Source organism: Chiloscyllium punctatum, chromosome 7 (assembly GCF_047496795.1).
Source record: "Chiloscyllium punctatum isolate Juve2018m chromosome 7, sChiPun1.3, whole genome shotgun sequence".
Classification (NCBI taxonomy): domain Eukaryota; kingdom Metazoa; phylum Chordata; class Chondrichthyes; order Orectolobiformes; family Hemiscylliidae; genus Chiloscyllium; species Chiloscyllium punctatum.
The window spans coordinates 57,164,077-57,181,264 of NC_092745.1; the positions used below are offsets into that span (position 1 = coordinate 57,164,077).

The 17,188-nt window shown below is 40.6% G+C and overlaps 1 protein-coding gene across 6 annotated transcripts in view; it reads left to right on the forward strand.

The window, feature by feature from the left end:
* Positions 1-17,188, forward strand: part of LOC140479668 (nucleoprotein TPR-like) — a 152,657-nt gene that overhangs the window by 94,139 nt on the left and 41,330 nt on the right. For 5 of the 6 annotated variants that reach the window (XM_072573618.1, XM_072573620.1, XM_072573619.1 and 2 more), the window contains exon 40: positions 5,117-5,308. The exons of the other annotated variant lie outside the window; for it this stretch is intronic. In XM_072573618.1, coding sequence (XP_072429719.1) covers positions 5,117-5,308 — 192 coding nt within the window. The remainder of the gene's footprint in view (positions 1-5,116; positions 5,309-17,188) is intronic. 6 annotated transcript variants of the gene reach the window in all.

Consider the following 17,188-nt stretch of genomic DNA (forward strand, 5'->3'; position numbering starts at 1 on the left):
GATGACTTGATGTTCTTGCCTTCCCCTGATGATGACCTTTCACTCCCTTGCTTGATAAAAATCTGTGTTTCTGCCCAGAAGGTTTCTGCTGCCACCATCTTTTGGCTAAGCATTCCAAAGATTGTCAGCTCTCTCTTTCTAAAAAAAAACAGATATCCCCTTATCTCGGTCTTAGATTCTCCCACCTATCCTTTCCAAGTGGGTCCTGTTAGACCTTTTGTTTTTGTAATTCAGATGGGGCATGTTGGAGGATGGTGGGAAATAGAAGTGAGTTGACAAAATTGGAGACTGGGATTGACATGTTAAATTGAGAGGCCACACTGTCATCTTAGCATGCAAGTACTTAACAAAAGAAAAATGCTACACCTCCTGAAAATCTGAAAGAACTAAAAGGGCTGGAAAAGTTCAGGATGGGCAGACTTTGGAGAGGTAACATTCAATTTTAAGGTCACGTTTTCAAATTCTTATGTTTATATAAGATCTTATTGGATCTGTTATTTCACTGAAAAATTCAAGCGCAATTCACAAGGCAAATTAGAAATTTATGCTGGTTGTTGTTAGCAATATTTGTTGACAAAGTCCATGTTGAAATATAGTGTGCAGCACTGGTAGTGATCAGAAGGTTGTCAGTGCATAAATGGCAGACAACAACCATTACTGTCATATGACAGACTAACCCAATAACTAACCAGCCTTTTAAAAAATGTTGGTGAGGAAAAAGTATAGGAGTTGGCAGGTCATGTTGCCGCTGCCGAGCCATTGGTTAGACCGGTTTTGGAATATTGTATGCAATTCTGGTCTCTCTCCTATCTGTTGTGAAACTTGAAAGAGTTCAGAAAAGAATTACAGCGATGTTGCCGGGGTTGAGCTATAAAGAGAGGCTGAAGAGGCTGGGGCTGTTTTCCTTGGAGCATTGGAGATTGAGGAGTGACCTGATGGAGGTTTATAAATTCATGAGGGGCATGGGGAAGGTAAATACGCAGCTTTTCCCAGGTGTGTATGTGGCAAGGAGGGGAGAGGAATCCAGAACTAGAGGTCTACATAGATTTAGGGTGAGAGGAGTAAGATTTATAAGGTACCTTAGGGGCACCTTTTTCATGCAGCGGGTGGCGCATGTATGGAATGAGCTGCCAGAGGAAGTGGTGGAGGCAGGTACAGTTACAACATTTAAAAGACATCTGGATGAGTATATGAATAGGAAGTGCTTAAAGGGATTTGGGCCAAGTGCTGGCAAACGGGACTAGATTAGGTTGGGATATCTGGTTGGCACAGATGAGTTGGACCAAAGAGTCTTGTTTCCATTCTGTACCTTTCTATTGCTCTGTTGCAGCAACAGTTAGGTAGCAAGAGCTTGTATATGATGGGAGCCCAGTATTTCAGGACTGAGGCCCTGGCTGAACATGACTGAGCAGCAGTGAACAGTACTTGACTTTAGGAGTACTGCTGTTTTTGTGAAAAGTTTTCATATTGTACCATCCTTTGGTGACTTGTAAGTACTGCCAATATGTTTGACAAAGTTGTAGGTCACTGCTTCAGGTGGCAATAATGTTAGGTGTGCAAGATCATATCATTAGAATCTTTAGATCATTTTTTGATAGGAAGTATCTAACCACATTAAAAGTAGTTTTCTCATCTAAAAAGGGATTGAATAAGATGGTGTGGAAGGGATTTATGTGGGAAATTAGGTTCAAGTTACTTAGTGCCTTCCTTATCTGGTACTTTTATTGCCTGTCACATGAAGCTGATCTTGGTAACTGCTCAAAATTTAATTTTTCACAGGTATGAACACTCAGGTTTTATTATCCTGACTTCATTCAGGATTTAGCGAACGTTTACATGATATTCGATTTATATGCTCCCTTGATAGCTGTCTCTAAAAAGCATATTTTTAAAACAATCCAACCTAGTCACTAGTGCTGTTGACAAGTTTCACAATTGCTGTTTCTTATCTAGTGTTCTGAAAAATAGTGGACTTCTTATATAGAACTATTGAAAAAACTTCATGAACGGAACTCTACATCTCTGAATACAGTCCATCATATCGTCGTAAATATTTAAGAAAGGGATGTAATGCACACAAGCAATAATATAAAACTAAAAGCCTTTTACTGAGCTAAGTTCCTTGCAACTTAACTGTTAAATACTTTATAGCTTGAAGTGATATTTCTGTTGTTTGGATCTGCCGTGGGAATGTACCACTGAAAGAATGGAAGAAGCATTGCCATCTCTTGCGCTTTAGATACCTTGTCATTTCTTGACCGATTTAACATCCTTTTGATTCCCACCAATACATGACACAGCCATTTGAAGCTGCATTCCTTCCTAATTTGGGGCGAGACAGGGAGAGTTAGAGTCATAGAGTTATGCAGCATGGAAACAGACTGTTTGGTCCAATTTGTCTGCATCGTCCAGACATCCCACTCTGACCTAGTTCCATTTGCCAACATTTGACCCATATCCCTCTAAACCCTTCCTATTCATATACCCATCCTGATGCCTTTTAAATAACATAATTGTACGAGCCTCCGCCACTTCCTCTGGCAGCTCACTTCTTGCACACACGACCCTCTGCATGAAAAAGTTGCCCCTTAGGTCCCTTTAAATGTTTCCCCTCTCACCTTAAACCTATGCCCTCTAGCTCTGGACTCCCCACCCCCACCCCAAGGAAAAGACTTGGTCTATTTATCCTATCCATGTCCCCCATGATTTTATAAACCTCTGTAAGGTCACCCATCAACCTGCAAGCTAGGTGGAAAACAGCCCCAGCCTAATTAGTCTCCACCTTGAGCTCAAATCCTCCAACCCTGGCAACATCCTTGTGAAACCTTTCTGAATTCTTTCAAGTTTTACAATATCCTTCCTCGAGCAGGGAGACCAGAATTGCCCACAGCATTCTGCTGTGGCCTAACCAATGTTGTGTACAGCCACAACTTGACATCCCAATTCATATACTCAATACTCTGACCAAGAAAGGCAAGCATACCAGATAATGCCTTCATTATCCTATCTCCTGCGACTCCACTTTCAAGGAACAATGGACCTGTACTCCAAGCTAATTGTGACATGACTTGTCATTTTCTCTTGTTAAGACAAAAAAGCATGGCATGGCTCGTTAACCATGAAGTCTTAGGACTGTAAGTCCTGAAGAGTCCTATGACTGAGGAGTCACCAGCTTAATTCAGCTTCATTGACTGACTAATTCTTTGGAAAGCAACACATTGGGAAACAAGACATGACTTCCTTTCTGCAAGAATGAGCAGTAAGAAAGGGAAAATATCTGATTGTGAAATGAGCTTTGAGAGGCAGATCTTGACACAGCTGAATTCTAGTTGGACGAGGTTCAGTAGTGTCAAATTATGAATCTTTTTTGTGGAAGAGTTAAGGAAAATATTACACTCTTGAACCATTTTAATGTCTAGTTTGTGTGTTCTGAGCATAGAAATTCTACATTGTCCTAATCTCTCTCGTAGCAAAGAGATGGCGATGTAACTATAATGACGCAGCTTTGCAATTGGATAGAGCTTTGGTCAGCTCATATCTCAAATTGGATGTATTTGTGCCTTTCCTATGAAAGGGCATGGAAGCAATTCAGTCAAGTTTCAATAAGTCTTAAAACCCCTTTACCAGGCCTTTGTAGTAAGGGGCTGAGTAAATTGAGCCTACACTCTGGTGTTTGGAGAAAATGAGACATGATCCCATTGTAAAGACTTTGAACCGTGATTAACAGGTTAGACATTGAGGTCAAATTAAGCAGGAAAGTGGGTTTGAGGCAGAACATCAGTCTTGCGCATTTTAACTTCATGAGCAGACTGGGGGCACCACGTAAACTACACTTTTATTTCTAGTTACATCATTTTCATGAAATATTTTGCCTATAAGGTATGCATGCAAACAATCCTATCAGTGAATTGGGTAACATTTGTTACATTCCCTCACCTTTTTCTTTTTATATTGAAATTTTTCGCCAGTGATTTTGTGACACAATCTGCTTACATGGATCACTGGTTCCACTGTGTCTGAGAAACATTCCCTCTAACTTTTCCTTGCATGCAGCCTGTTGCTTGCTTGGTATATCCCAGATGATTGTGTGACAATACAACATGTAGTGAATACGTCATGAGTGTTGACAGTGCAATAGAAATTTGTAGCCATTGCTTTATTTCATTGAACAATATTTGTCAGATGGATTGCAAATACAAGCACCTTGCTCCAGCCTTCATTATCTTACCTTCATATCATTGATGAAGACATTTTGAAGAAAACTATTTATTGCCCATCTGTAATTGTCCTTGATGGAGTGACCCATCACCTTGAATAGTTACAATTCATGAGATGAAGTGGTTCTCCAGTTGACTAAAGGTTTTCCAAGACTTTGATCAGTGGCAATGAAGACATGAAGATATATTTCAAGTCAGGATGATGTATGTTTTGGATCTTTGAATTGTCAATGATGGGTTGATTTTTAGATAGTCATGAAATTAGATATTTGAAGAATTCTCTTGACTGGAGCCACATAATTTACATGGCTGATTCGGTTCTGCTGGTGGTCAGTTCTGAAGGATATTTTTGGAGGATTCAGTGATAGAAATCACGTTAGTTGTCAAATGTAATGGTTGGGTGCTTTTGTAACAGCTGGTCGTTACCTAGCATCTGTGTGATGCAGATGTTTTTTTTCGCCAATTATCAGCAGAAGTCTGAACGTTATTTAGCATTTGCAACATGTAGGTATGGACCACTTCAGTGTACAGAGTTGTGACTCAAACCAAAGGCTCTGCAGTCCTTCTCACTTCTTAAAAATGGGAGGTTTTTGAAGCGACTAAAATGATTGGACATTGAAATCCACCCTAACTCCTATGTAGCAGTGTACTTGGGCTGATATTGTTGACAACTGCAACCAATCTTCTTGCTTGCTAGTAATGACTCCCACCAGATGAATTACGCTCAATTTCTATTGTTTTAAATTTTACGAAGGCTCTGTAATCTTCTCAATTAAATGTTGCCTTCTCAGTCAAGACCACTTAAAATATTTTAACAAGCTAACAGATGAGTTCACCAGTCAAATTTGAGTAGCAGTTTGCATGATGATAAGCAGATTGTAATCTGTGATACTTTGTAGGTGGTCATTGAAGATTACCCCCCTTCTCAACTGATGGAAGACAATGAGGAAACATCTCATTCTTTGGATTTGGTTCCCCAACCACCTGAACACCAACAGAACACCCAATCATCACAAAATTCTCAGACACAAACTGAATATATTATAATAGAGAGTGACGAAGATCCAGAAAATGAAGAGGACCAAGAGCAGGTAAAAATTCAGAACTGTTGGGATCCAAATGGTGCTGAATCCACACTTGTCAACAGTAATGCTGAATGTCACTAAGCAGTTTGTTGCTAAATGGTTGGATGTTTTTGTGAGAAACATAAGAATTGGAGATTTGTGTGGAAAAATGTACACAAACAGGCATTCAGTACACATCAACGTTTATGCTCCATTTTTGTCTCTTTCGCTATCAGTCAGCATAATTTTTTTTGTTCACTTCTCCATCATGTTTGTCTTCCTTACCATCACAGCATTAATGATTTTACATTCATTATTACTTCTGTAGCAAACTCCATGCTGTCACCGATCATCGTAAAAAATGTTTATTCTGTATTTAATTTGCTGATTTATCTGGACTTATCTTCACTTCATGTGTTCTGCCAAAAGGTTTCAAACCCTGTTAGGTCAACCTTCTATACCTTTCCTGATGGAAATGACCTCTTGTGATGTCGTCCTTTGTTTTTGCTGTATTTTCTAATGGGTCTTTGGATTTTGTTTGTAATGTGGAAATCAAGCTTGGAGCCTTTAGAATTTTTATTAAGTTATTAATTTAAATACAGCAGGTGAGGGAAGCAAACAAGATAGCAATAAAGGAAATGATAGTGATGTGGCAGGAAGAGACGGTGAGGAAATCTTGACGTCATCCGATAACATGACAAATAACAAATTGGTAAAAAGACATGATTGAAGGCTGTGTATCTGAATTCACATAGCATTCATAACAACAGATAAATTGAGAGCACAGATATATATTTATTTCTATGATCTTGTGGCTAATGCAAAGCAAGAGTTGCAACACAGAGTCATCGAAATGTACAGCATGGAAACAGGCCGATCGGTCCAACCCGTCCATGCCGACCAGATATCCCAACCCAATCTAGTCCCACCTGCCAGCACTCAGCCCATATTTCTCCAACCCTTCCTCGTCATATACCCATCCAAATGCCATTTAAATCTTGCAGTTGGACCAGCCTCCACCACTTCATCTGGAAGCTCATTCCATACATGTACCACCCTCTGTGTGAAAAGGTTGCCCCATAAGTCTCTTTTATATCTTTCCCCTTTCACCCTAAACCTATACCCTCTACTTCTGGACTCCCCCCACCCCAGGGAAAAAACTTTGTCTATTTATCTTATCCATGCCCCTCATAATTTTGTAAACCTCCCTCAGCCTCCAACACCCCAGGGTAAACAGCCCTAGTCTGTTCAGCCTTTTCCGATAGCTCAAATCAGCCAACTATGGCAACATCCTTGTAAATCTTTTCTGAATGCTTTCAAGTTTCACAAAATCTTTCCAATAGGAAGGAGAACAGAATTGCACACAATGTTCCAACAGTCGTGTAACCAATGTGCTGTACAACCACAACATGACCTCCCAACTCCTGTACTAAATACTCTGTCCAGTAAAGGAAAGCATACTAAACGCCTTCTTCACTATCCTATGTACCTGCGACTTCACTTTCTGGGAGCTACGAACGTGCACTCCAAGGTCTCTTTGTTCAGCACAATCCCTAGGACCTTACCATTAAGTGTATAAGTCCTGCTCTGATTTGCTTTCCCAAAATGCAGCACCTCACAGTTACCTGAATTAAACTCCATCTGCCACTTCTCAGCCCATTGGCCCATCGGGTCAAGATGCTGTTGTAATCTGAAGTAACCCTCTTCGCTGTCCACTACACCTCCCATTTTGGTGTCATCTGCAAACTTACAAACTGTACCTCTTATGCTCACATCCAAATCATTTATATACATGACAAAAGGTAGAGGGCACAGCACCGATCCTTGTGGCATTCCATTGGTCACAGGCCACCAGTCTGAAAAACAACCCTCCGCCACCACCCTCTGTCTTCTACCTTTGAGCCAGTTTTGTATCCAAATGGCCAGTTTTTCCTATGTATTCCATGAGATCCAACCTTGCTAATCTGTTTCCCATGGGGAACCTTGTCGAACGCCTTACTGAAGTCCATATAGATCACGTCTACCACTCTGCCCTCATCAATCCTCTTTGTTACTTCTTAAAAACTCAAATGGAGTTTGAGAGATGGTTTCCCATGCACAAAGCCATGTTGACTATCCCGAATCAGTCCTTGACTTTCCAAATACATGTATATCCTGTCCCTCAGGATTCTCTCCAACGACATCAGGCTCACTGGTCTACATTTCCCTGGCTTGTCTTTACTACGCTTCTTAAACAGTGGCACCACATTTACCAACCTCCAGTCTTCTGGCACCTCACCCGTGACTATCGATGATACAAATATCTCAGCAAGAGGCCCAACAATCACTTCCCTCCTTCCCAAAGAGTTCTAGAGTGCACCTGATCAGGCCCTGGGCATTTATCCACCGTTATGCGTTTCAAGAGATCCAGCAACACCACCTCTGTAATATAAACACTTTTCAAGATGTCACCATCTATTTCCCGACATTCTATATCTTCCATGTCCTTTTCCACAGTAAATACTGATGCAAAATACTCGTTTAGTATCCCCCCCATTCCGCCTTGCTGATCTTTGAGGGGCCCTATTCTCTCCCTAGTTACCCTTTTGTCCTTAATGTATTTGTCAAAACCCTTTGGATTCTCCTTCATTCCATTTGCCAATGCTATCTCATGTCCCCTTTTTGCCCTCCTGATTTCCCTTTTAAGGATACTCCTACAGCCTTTATACTCTTCTAAGGATTCACTCAATCTCTCCTGTCTATACCTGATGTATGCTTCCTTTTTTTCTTCATGAAACCCTTAATTTCTTTAGTCATCCAGCATTCCCTATACCTACCAGCCTTCCCTTTCACCCTCACAGAAATATACTTTCTCTGGATTGTCGTTACCTCATTGCTGAAAGCTTCCAGTTTTCCAGCCGTCCCTTTGCCTGTGAACATCTGCCCCCATTCAGCTTTTGAACATTCTTGCCTAATACCAACACAATTGGCTTCCTCCAATTTAGAACTTCAACTTTTAGATCTGATCTATCCTTTTCCATCAGTATTTTAAATTTAAGAGAATTATGGTCGCTGGCCCCAAAGTGCTCCCCCACTGACACCTCACTGCCCTGCCTTATTTCCCAAGAGTAGGTCAAGTCTTGCACCTTCTCTCGTGGACCCATCCACATACTGAATCAGAAAATCTTACTGTGCACACTTAACAAATTCCTCAAAGTATATTCCTGTCAGGGTGAAAGGGAAGGCTGGTAGGTATAGGCAATGTTGGTTGACTAAAGAAATTGAGGGTTTGGTTAAGAAAAAGAAGGAAGCATATGTCAGGTATAGACAGGATAGATCGAGTGAATCCTTAGAAGAGTATAAAGGAAGTAGGAGTATACTTAAGGGAAATCAGGAGGGCAAAAAGGGGACATGAGAAAGCGTTGGCACATAGAATTAAGGAGAATCCAAAGGGTTTTTACAAATATATTAAGGACAAAAGAATAACTAGGGAGAGAATAGGGCCCCTCAAAGATCAGCAAGGCAGCTTTTGTCTGGAGCCACAGAAATTGGGGTAGATACGAAATGAATATCTTGCATCAGTATTTCCTGTGGAAAAGGATATGGAAGATATAGACTGTCGGGAAATAGATGGTGACATCTTGCAAAATGTACAGATTGCAAGGAGGAAGTGCTGGATGTCTTGAAACGGTTAAAGGTGGATAAATGCCCAGGGCCTGATCACGTGTACCCGAGAACTCTATGGGAATCTAGAGAAGTGATTGTTGGGCCTCTTGCTGAGATATTTGTATCATCGATAGTCACAGGTGAGGTGCCAGAAGACCGGAGGTTGGCGAACGTGGTGCCACTATTTAAGAAGGGCAGTAAAGACAAGCTAGGGAACTATAGACCGGTGAGCCTGACCTCAGTGGTGGGCAAGTTGTTGGAGGGAATCCTGAGGGACAGGATGTACATGTATTTGGAAAGGCAAGGACTGAGTCAACATGGCTTTTTGTGTGGAAAATCATGTCTCACAAACTTGATTGAGGTTTTTTGAAGAAGTAACAAAGATGATTGAGGGCAGAGCGGTAGATGTGATCTATATGGACTTCAGTAAGGCGTTCAAGAAGGTTCCTTATGGGAGACTGATTAGCAAGGTTAGATCTCATTCAATAAAGGGAGAACTAGCCATTTGGATACAGAACTGGCTCAAAGGTAGAAGACAGAGGGTGGTAGTGGAGGATTGGTTTTCAGGCGGGAGGCCTGTGACTAGTGGAGTGCCACAAGGATCGGTGCTGGGTCCTCTCCTTTTTGTCATTTATATAAATGATTTGGATGCAAGCATGAGAGGTACAGTTAGTAAGTTTGTAGATGACACCAAAATTGGAGGTGTAGTGGACAATGAAGAGGGTTATCTCAGATTACAACAGGCTCTGGACCAGATGGGCCAATGGGCTGAGAAGTGGCAAATGGAGTTTAATTCTGATAAATGCGAGGTGCTGCATTTTGGGAAAGCAAATCAGAGCAGGACCTAAACACTTAATGGTAAGGTCCTAGGGAGTGTTGCTGAACAAAGAGACCTTGGAGTGCAGGTTCATAGCTCCTTGAATGTGGAGTCACAGGTAGATAGGATAGTGAAGGCGGCGTTTTGTATGCTTTCCTTTATTGGTCAGAGTATTGAGTACAGGAGTTGGGAGGTCATGTTGCGGCTGTACAGGACATTGGTCAGGCCACTGTTGGAATATTGCGTGCAATTCTGTTCTCCTTCCTATCGGAAAGATGTTGTGAAACTTGAAAGGGTTCAGAAAAGATTAACAAGGATGTTGCCAGGGTTGGAGGATTTGAGCTGTAGGGAGAGGGTGAAAAGGCTGGGGCTGTTTTCCCTGGAGCGTTGGAGGCTAAGGGGTGACCTTATAGATGTTTACTGTATTATGAGGGGCATGGATAGGATAAATAGACAAGGTCTTTTCCCTGGGATCGTGGAGTCCAGAAGTAGAGAGCATAGGTTTGGGTGAAAGGGGAAAGATATAAAAGAGACCTAAGGGGCAACTTTTTCACGCAGAGGGTGGTACATGTATGGAATGAGCTGCCAGAGGAAGTGGTGGAGGCTGGTACAATTCCAACATTTAAGAGGCATTTGGATGGGTAAATGAATAGGAAGGGTTTGGAAGTATATGGGCTGGGTGCTGGCAGGTGGGACTAGATTGGGTTGGGATATCTGGTCGACATGGACATGTTGGACCAAAGGGTCTGTTTCCATGCTGTCCATCTCCATGACCCTATGAGAAGCAGGAGCAGCTAATTTAACGCTTGTGTCTGCTCCACTATTCAATACAGTTTTGGCTGATCTTATCATGATCTTGACTCCACTTTCCTGCCTGTTCCCAATATCCCTTTGACCCATTATAAATTAAAAATCTTGACCATTTCCTGTGTACTCAATGTCTCGCCACATTCTGGGGTAGTGAATTCCATTGATTCACACCCTTTGACAGAAGTAATTTCTCCTCATCTCCGTTTTAAATTTGCTATCCCATCCTAAAACTGACCACTTATTCGAGATGAAAAAGAAAATGACAATGATTCGAGATTGCCCCAAATGAGGAAACATCCTTTCTGCATCTACTTTGTCAATTTCTTTTAGCACCTTAGATACCTTGATTAGATCCCCTCTGATTCTTCTAAATTCCAAGAAGTATAGACCTAGACTGCTCAATCTCCCTTCATAAGGTAAACCCCTCACCCTAGAATTAATTTCAAGAGCAGAAGCATTTTAATCGAATCAAGTTGGTAAAGCTAGTCCGGATGAGTTCATGGAGTGTTTTGGGGATTGTTACTTAGTGGCGCGTTTAAGAGCCAACCAAAGAACCAGCTGTGATTAATCTCGTGATGTGCAAGGAGACAGGATTAATTAATGACCTTTTAACAAAGGCACCCCTAGATCACAATGACCATAATATAATTGAATTTTGCATTAAGTTTGAGGGAAAAAGAAATAGATCCAAGACTAGTATGTTGAACTTGGATAAAACCATGTGGAAATGAAGACACAGCTGCTAAAATGAACTGGAAAATTAGGTTAGGTCACTGGAGGTACAATAGCAGATGTTTGGGATATCTCAGAATACTTCAGTGATGCCTTCCAGTGAGTAAGAAAACATAAGAACAGGATGCAGCACCCATGGTTAACAAAGGAAATTCAATGAAGAATGAAATTTGAAACAACAGGTATATAATTTGTTAATGGTGAAGAGTCAATCAGAAGATTGGATAGCATCAAGAACAGCAAAGTGACTGAAAGATTAATAAGGACAGGAAAAAAATAGAGAAAGCTGTTTTGAAATGTACTAATATTAAATGTCTGCATGTATTTTAAAAAAATACACTAGTAAATAAAATCTGTTGATTTGAGAGAGAGAGAGGAGGGAGAGAGAGAAACTGGAGAGCTAATCGCAGATAAGAATATGGTGGATACGTGGAATAGAAATTTTGCAACTGCCATTGCTCTAGAGGATTCAAATAGCATCCTAGAAATAGTTGGGAATCAGCAGCTGAAACGAAAGGAAGAACTTCTCTCAATTGTTTTGCGAAACTGGTAAGAACCAAAAGGTAACAAGGCCTCCAGTCCTGCGGGATTTCATCCTTGAGTCTTAAAAGAAATCGATGAGAGTATCAGTGTATTTTTAATTCTCAAATTCCCTAGATTCTGGGAAGAGCCTATCAAGTTAGAAAATCGGATTATGTAACTCTTGTATTTGAAAAAGAAGGGCACCAGAGCAGCAAATTCATATTTAAAGATTTAAAATGGTGTTAAAGAATTGTTGGATATTGGGACGAAAACATTCAGCCTAAGACTCGCTCGTATTCATCCAAATTAAAGAAAATAACTTGCGCCACACAAGCCTTGAGTTATCGACTGTTTTATTTGGGAGCTCACGTGGAGAGACAAGTCGACCTAATGGTCACAAGTCACTCCCAATATACAGAGAGTTGTGTAGTTATATAGGTTACAATCATTTAACAATTAACAAACTGGTAATTGTACTATAATAAGTAAGTGGGCAATCACCCCTGTCACTAGTCCCAGTCACTTTGCTTATTAAGTACTAACCAGCAGTGTCTAGACAGCTATGTTAGTAGAACAATATATTCTTGTAAAAGAAGAACATTCCCATGCTGGGAAAGAGTTCACTATCAGGTGCTGGTACAGCTATAAGGTCAGACACATCACTGAGTCTGGGAATGTACAAGCAGATACTAACATGAAAATTAAAATGGATTCCAGGCTTTAATATGTGACAAAATGGCTGCTTGGGTTACAACAAATCTCCCACAAGAATCAATCAAACATTAATCACAGTCTATCACATCACATCACATGCTGACATTCGATTATAGGAATGTTGGTCTGCCTAGCATCAAGCTTGGACAGCAATATTTTTCCTCAGTGATGTCATCAGTTAATCTCTTAAAGTTATGCTGATATACTGATTATGAGACAACATAGCTGAGTCAACATGGTTTTTCGGAAGAGAAATCTTGTTTGAGTTCTCCCAGCAATGTAGAAAAAAGGGACTGTTTGTGCTGCATTTAGATCTCCAGCAGGGATTTAACAATGCCTGTGCGCAATCTCAAAGTGCCAGTGGTAATGTACTATAATGGATAAACTGTTGTTCAGTTAATAGAAAGCAAGAGGCTTCCGTGGATGACTATTGAGTGATAAGATGTGATGAGCGCAGTGCCATACTGTTTAATGCTGGGGTCTTAACCTTTTATAACTTGTTTCAATGACTTGGACTATAGGACAACCAATATGATTGCTATGTTTACTGATGACACAAAGATAAGTAGGTAAGTAAGATAAGATTCATGCATCGGGACACAGAGATCCCTCTACTTCAAGGCTCTACAATCTTTGTGCATTTAAGTAATACGGTGTTTTTGTTTTTTCCTGCCAGAGTGAACATTGTCTTGCATTACACTTCACCTGCCAATTTTTAGCCCACTCATGTTCCTTTGTGGGCATAAGCTGGAGGCTAAACTACAGACACTGTGACACATCAGTGAAGAGGTTAATTAACTATTAAAGGACCCTTTATTCTCTGGGTGGTCACAACATTTAGGGAAAGGTTATATAATTTGGTCACTGGTCAAGCAAGGGAGAATCAGTGCGCAAGTGAGGTAGGTAAGAGAGGACAGGAGTGTCAGTATCTTGTCTTTTTGAGTGTCTTTCAACATGGGAGGTGTTGGCATAATGGTAATATCACTCGACAAACAATCCAGAGGCTCAAGTAAATGTTCTGGGGTGGAAATGCCACCATGCCTGATGGTGAAATTGGAATGGAATAAAATCTGGAATTAAAACTGATCTAATTGTCAATTATTGTAAAACACATTGGGTTCAGTAACATCTTTTAGAGAAGGAAACGTGTAGATCTGGTTTGACCTATATTTGACCCCTCACCCACAGCAATATGGTTAACTCTTGACTGCCGTCTGAAGTGCCCCACCAAACCACTTAGTTTGAGGGACAGGCAACAAATGCTGGCCTTACTCACAATGGCGTCTGTCCCAAGCAAGTGTTCTTTTTAAAATAAAAATTTGGGTGAGTATGGGGACTGCAGTATGGATAAGCTTACTGCAAATGGCACCGATGTACCGAAAGCTATTCAAATGCAGAGAGCATATCAGAATGTAATGGAAGTCAGGAAAAATGTAGTGAGGGGGATTGACATTATTCTTTGCAGCAAAGGGTGAGGGTTCAAAAGACTGTTACCTGCTTCATACGAAAGTTTGGAACATTTGCTCAAGGCTAAAGGGGAGCTTCAGGTGGGAGGGGTGGAATTTGTTTGTAGTCTATGTAGGTAGTAATGACTTTGGCAGGGCAAGAAATGAAGACCTAGGTGCTATATTAAACAAAACCTCTCATTTAATTATTTCTGGATTATTATCAAGACCATGCTGACATTGACATATAGCAGGTCAGATTAGTGAACTGATAGTGTGTCACATGTGGATTGTGTCTTGTGGATACTGGCACCAGTACTGGTGAAATTGAAGGCTGTCCGTTGGTCTGGTCTAGAACAGAACCATGCTGGTGTCAGAGATCCTGAGAGCTACACAACTGAAAGTAGAGAGTTTTAAACGTAAATAGTAGGTGCAAGAAATCAAAGTTGGAAAGACATGGTAAATCAAAGATTTCAGCCGAGAGGAGAGGGACAAATACTTGTATGAAAAAGAAAAACGGAGCGGGTTGATTTTTAAAAAAATCTCAGCATAAAATGACCATCAAGGCCACTGGTTACAAAAATAATAGGATAAAATAAAGGCTTTGGACCTGCCATGTACTATGTGAAACAAAGCAGCAAACATGAGTGTAAATAGCACTGAGTATGATCTGATGGTTATTAGAGACACGGCTGCAGAGCAATGTAGTTTGGCATCTGCTATTGAAGGTTGCATGACATTTAAGTGGGATAGAAATCCAGGAAAGGGTGGAGGAATAGCTTATTAATTAATGACATGAGCTCAATGGAAAGGGGGTGTCCCAAGTACAGGAAACCAGGCTGTGTAAATGGTTTTAATATAAATTAGAAATGGAAAAGATAAGAAATAGTTACTTGAGGAAGTTGTGTAGAGGCCCACAAGTGTAACCATGCATAGGATAGAGTTTAAGGGAAGAAACCAAAGTTGTGTTGCTCTCAGGATCACTGGCACTAGCATGGTTCAGATCTAGAGCTTGTTGGAAATGTATGATAATCCTAGAAACTTTCATTCTCTGTGAGCTGAAACTCAACTTGGTCAAGGTAACCCAAATGAATTTATAACATGTTCAGATTTTCTTTCTTGCATGTTCTGTAGCCAACCAGACTGCAGGGTGTAATCAACCTAACATGGTATGATGTGTTAGGATTAATTAATAATTTCAGTGAAGGTACTCCTTAGTAGCACTGGTCGTCATCTTGGATTCAGTTTGAGGGAATGAAGAGTGATTTGAAGATTATATTTTAAACTAGGATAAGAGCAATTGAGGGCACAAAATCAGAGCTAGTTGAAATGAGTTGGCAAAGTATGTTGAGGAATTGATCAGGGAGGAGAAAGTGAGGACTGCAGATCCTGGAGATCAGAGCTGAAAATGTGCTGCTGGAAAAGCGCAGCAGGTCTGGCAGCATCCAGGAATTCCTGAAGAAGGGCTGATGCCCGAAACGTCGATTCTCCTGTTCCTTGGATGCTGCCTGACCTGCGCTTTTCCAGCAACACATTTTCAGCTCTAAGGAATTGATCAACTAAGATGCAGTATCAGATGTTTAAAATGATATTTTAGATTACACATAATAGTTACATTCCAATGATGAACATTTCCAAAGGGCGGACACACCATCCGTTAACTGAAACTTGAAGAAAGCATCAAACTTGAAGGAAAAAAATATATAATGTGGATATCAAAAGTAGATTTTAAGTCAGAAGACTGGACAGTATGTAGAAAATGAGCCAGAATGACTAAAAGATTAGGGAAAATTTGGAGTACGAGAGAAAGCTAACTGGCAACAGAACAGTTTCTACAGATGTTTTGTTTACTTGAATTCCCCAGGCTCACTTCCTAACTGGCCGGATAAGTTAATAATGTGAAAATGAACAGCGGTGTTGTGTTGCTGCACGTCATGGATGAAACAAGTAGTTCGCAGATAGCTGCAAGTCAACAGGGAGCAAAGAACTTGAAAATTTGTTATCACCAGGGAAATGATGGTGAAAAAAATGTTGGAGTTTCAGGCTCAGAATTTCCTGGGTCTTGATGGACTTAGAATCTTACAGCATGGAAATAAACTCTTCAGTCCAACCTGTCAATGCTGACCAAGTTTCCCAAACTAAACTAGTCCCAGTTACCTGCACTTGGCCCATATCCTTTAAATGTCTTTGGACAGGTACATGAATAGGAAAGGTTTAGAAGGATATGGCCTTTGAAATGTTATAACTGTACCCGCCTCTATGACTTCCTCTGGCTGTTCATTCCACAGATGAGGCAAACTCAGTGAAAAATTAGCCCATCGGGTCTGTTTTAAATCTTACTCCTGTCACCTTAAAAATATGTCCCCTCATTTTGAACTACCCTAACCTAAGGAAAAGATCTTCTATTCACCTTACATAATTTTATAAACCTCGATATGGTCAACCTTCTACGCTTTAGTGGGAAAAGAAGTCCCAGATTATCCAGCCTCTCTCAATAACTGAAACCATCCATTTCTGGCAGCATCCTGGTAAATCTTTTCTGAACCTTTCTAATTTAGTAACGTCCTTTCTATAATAGAGTGACCAGAACTGTGCACAGTACTCCAAAAATAGCATCACCAATGTCCTGTACAACCTGAACATGACATCCCAACTCATCTGCTCAAAGGTCTGAGCAATGAAGGCAAGCATGCTAAATATCACCTTAAACACCCAATCAAAATGTGATGCAACTTTCAAAGAATGACTCTATAACTGTGAATCTGAACATCTACATATCTCTGTTTGCGAACAGAGGTCCTACCATTAACTGTATAACTCCTGCCCATGTTTGTATTACCAAAAGGCAATACCTTGCATTTACCAAATTAAACACCACCTGCTGTTTCTCAGTCCATTGATCAAGATCTCTTTGTAATCTTAGATACCTTCTTCACTGTTCACAATACCTAATTTTGGTGTCATCCACAAACTTAACCATGCCTGCAACGATCTCATGCATATTGTTTATATAAATGACAAGCAAAAGTGGACTCAGCACCATTCCCTGTGGAACACTGCTGGCCATAGGCGTCCAATTCGAAAAACAACTCTCCACCTCCACCACTCCCTTGTGTCTCCTGTCATGAAACCAATTTATATTCAGTTGGCAAACTCTCCCCAAATCCCATGTGTTATAACTTTACTAAATAGACTACTGTGCGGAAAGGCTTTACTAAAATT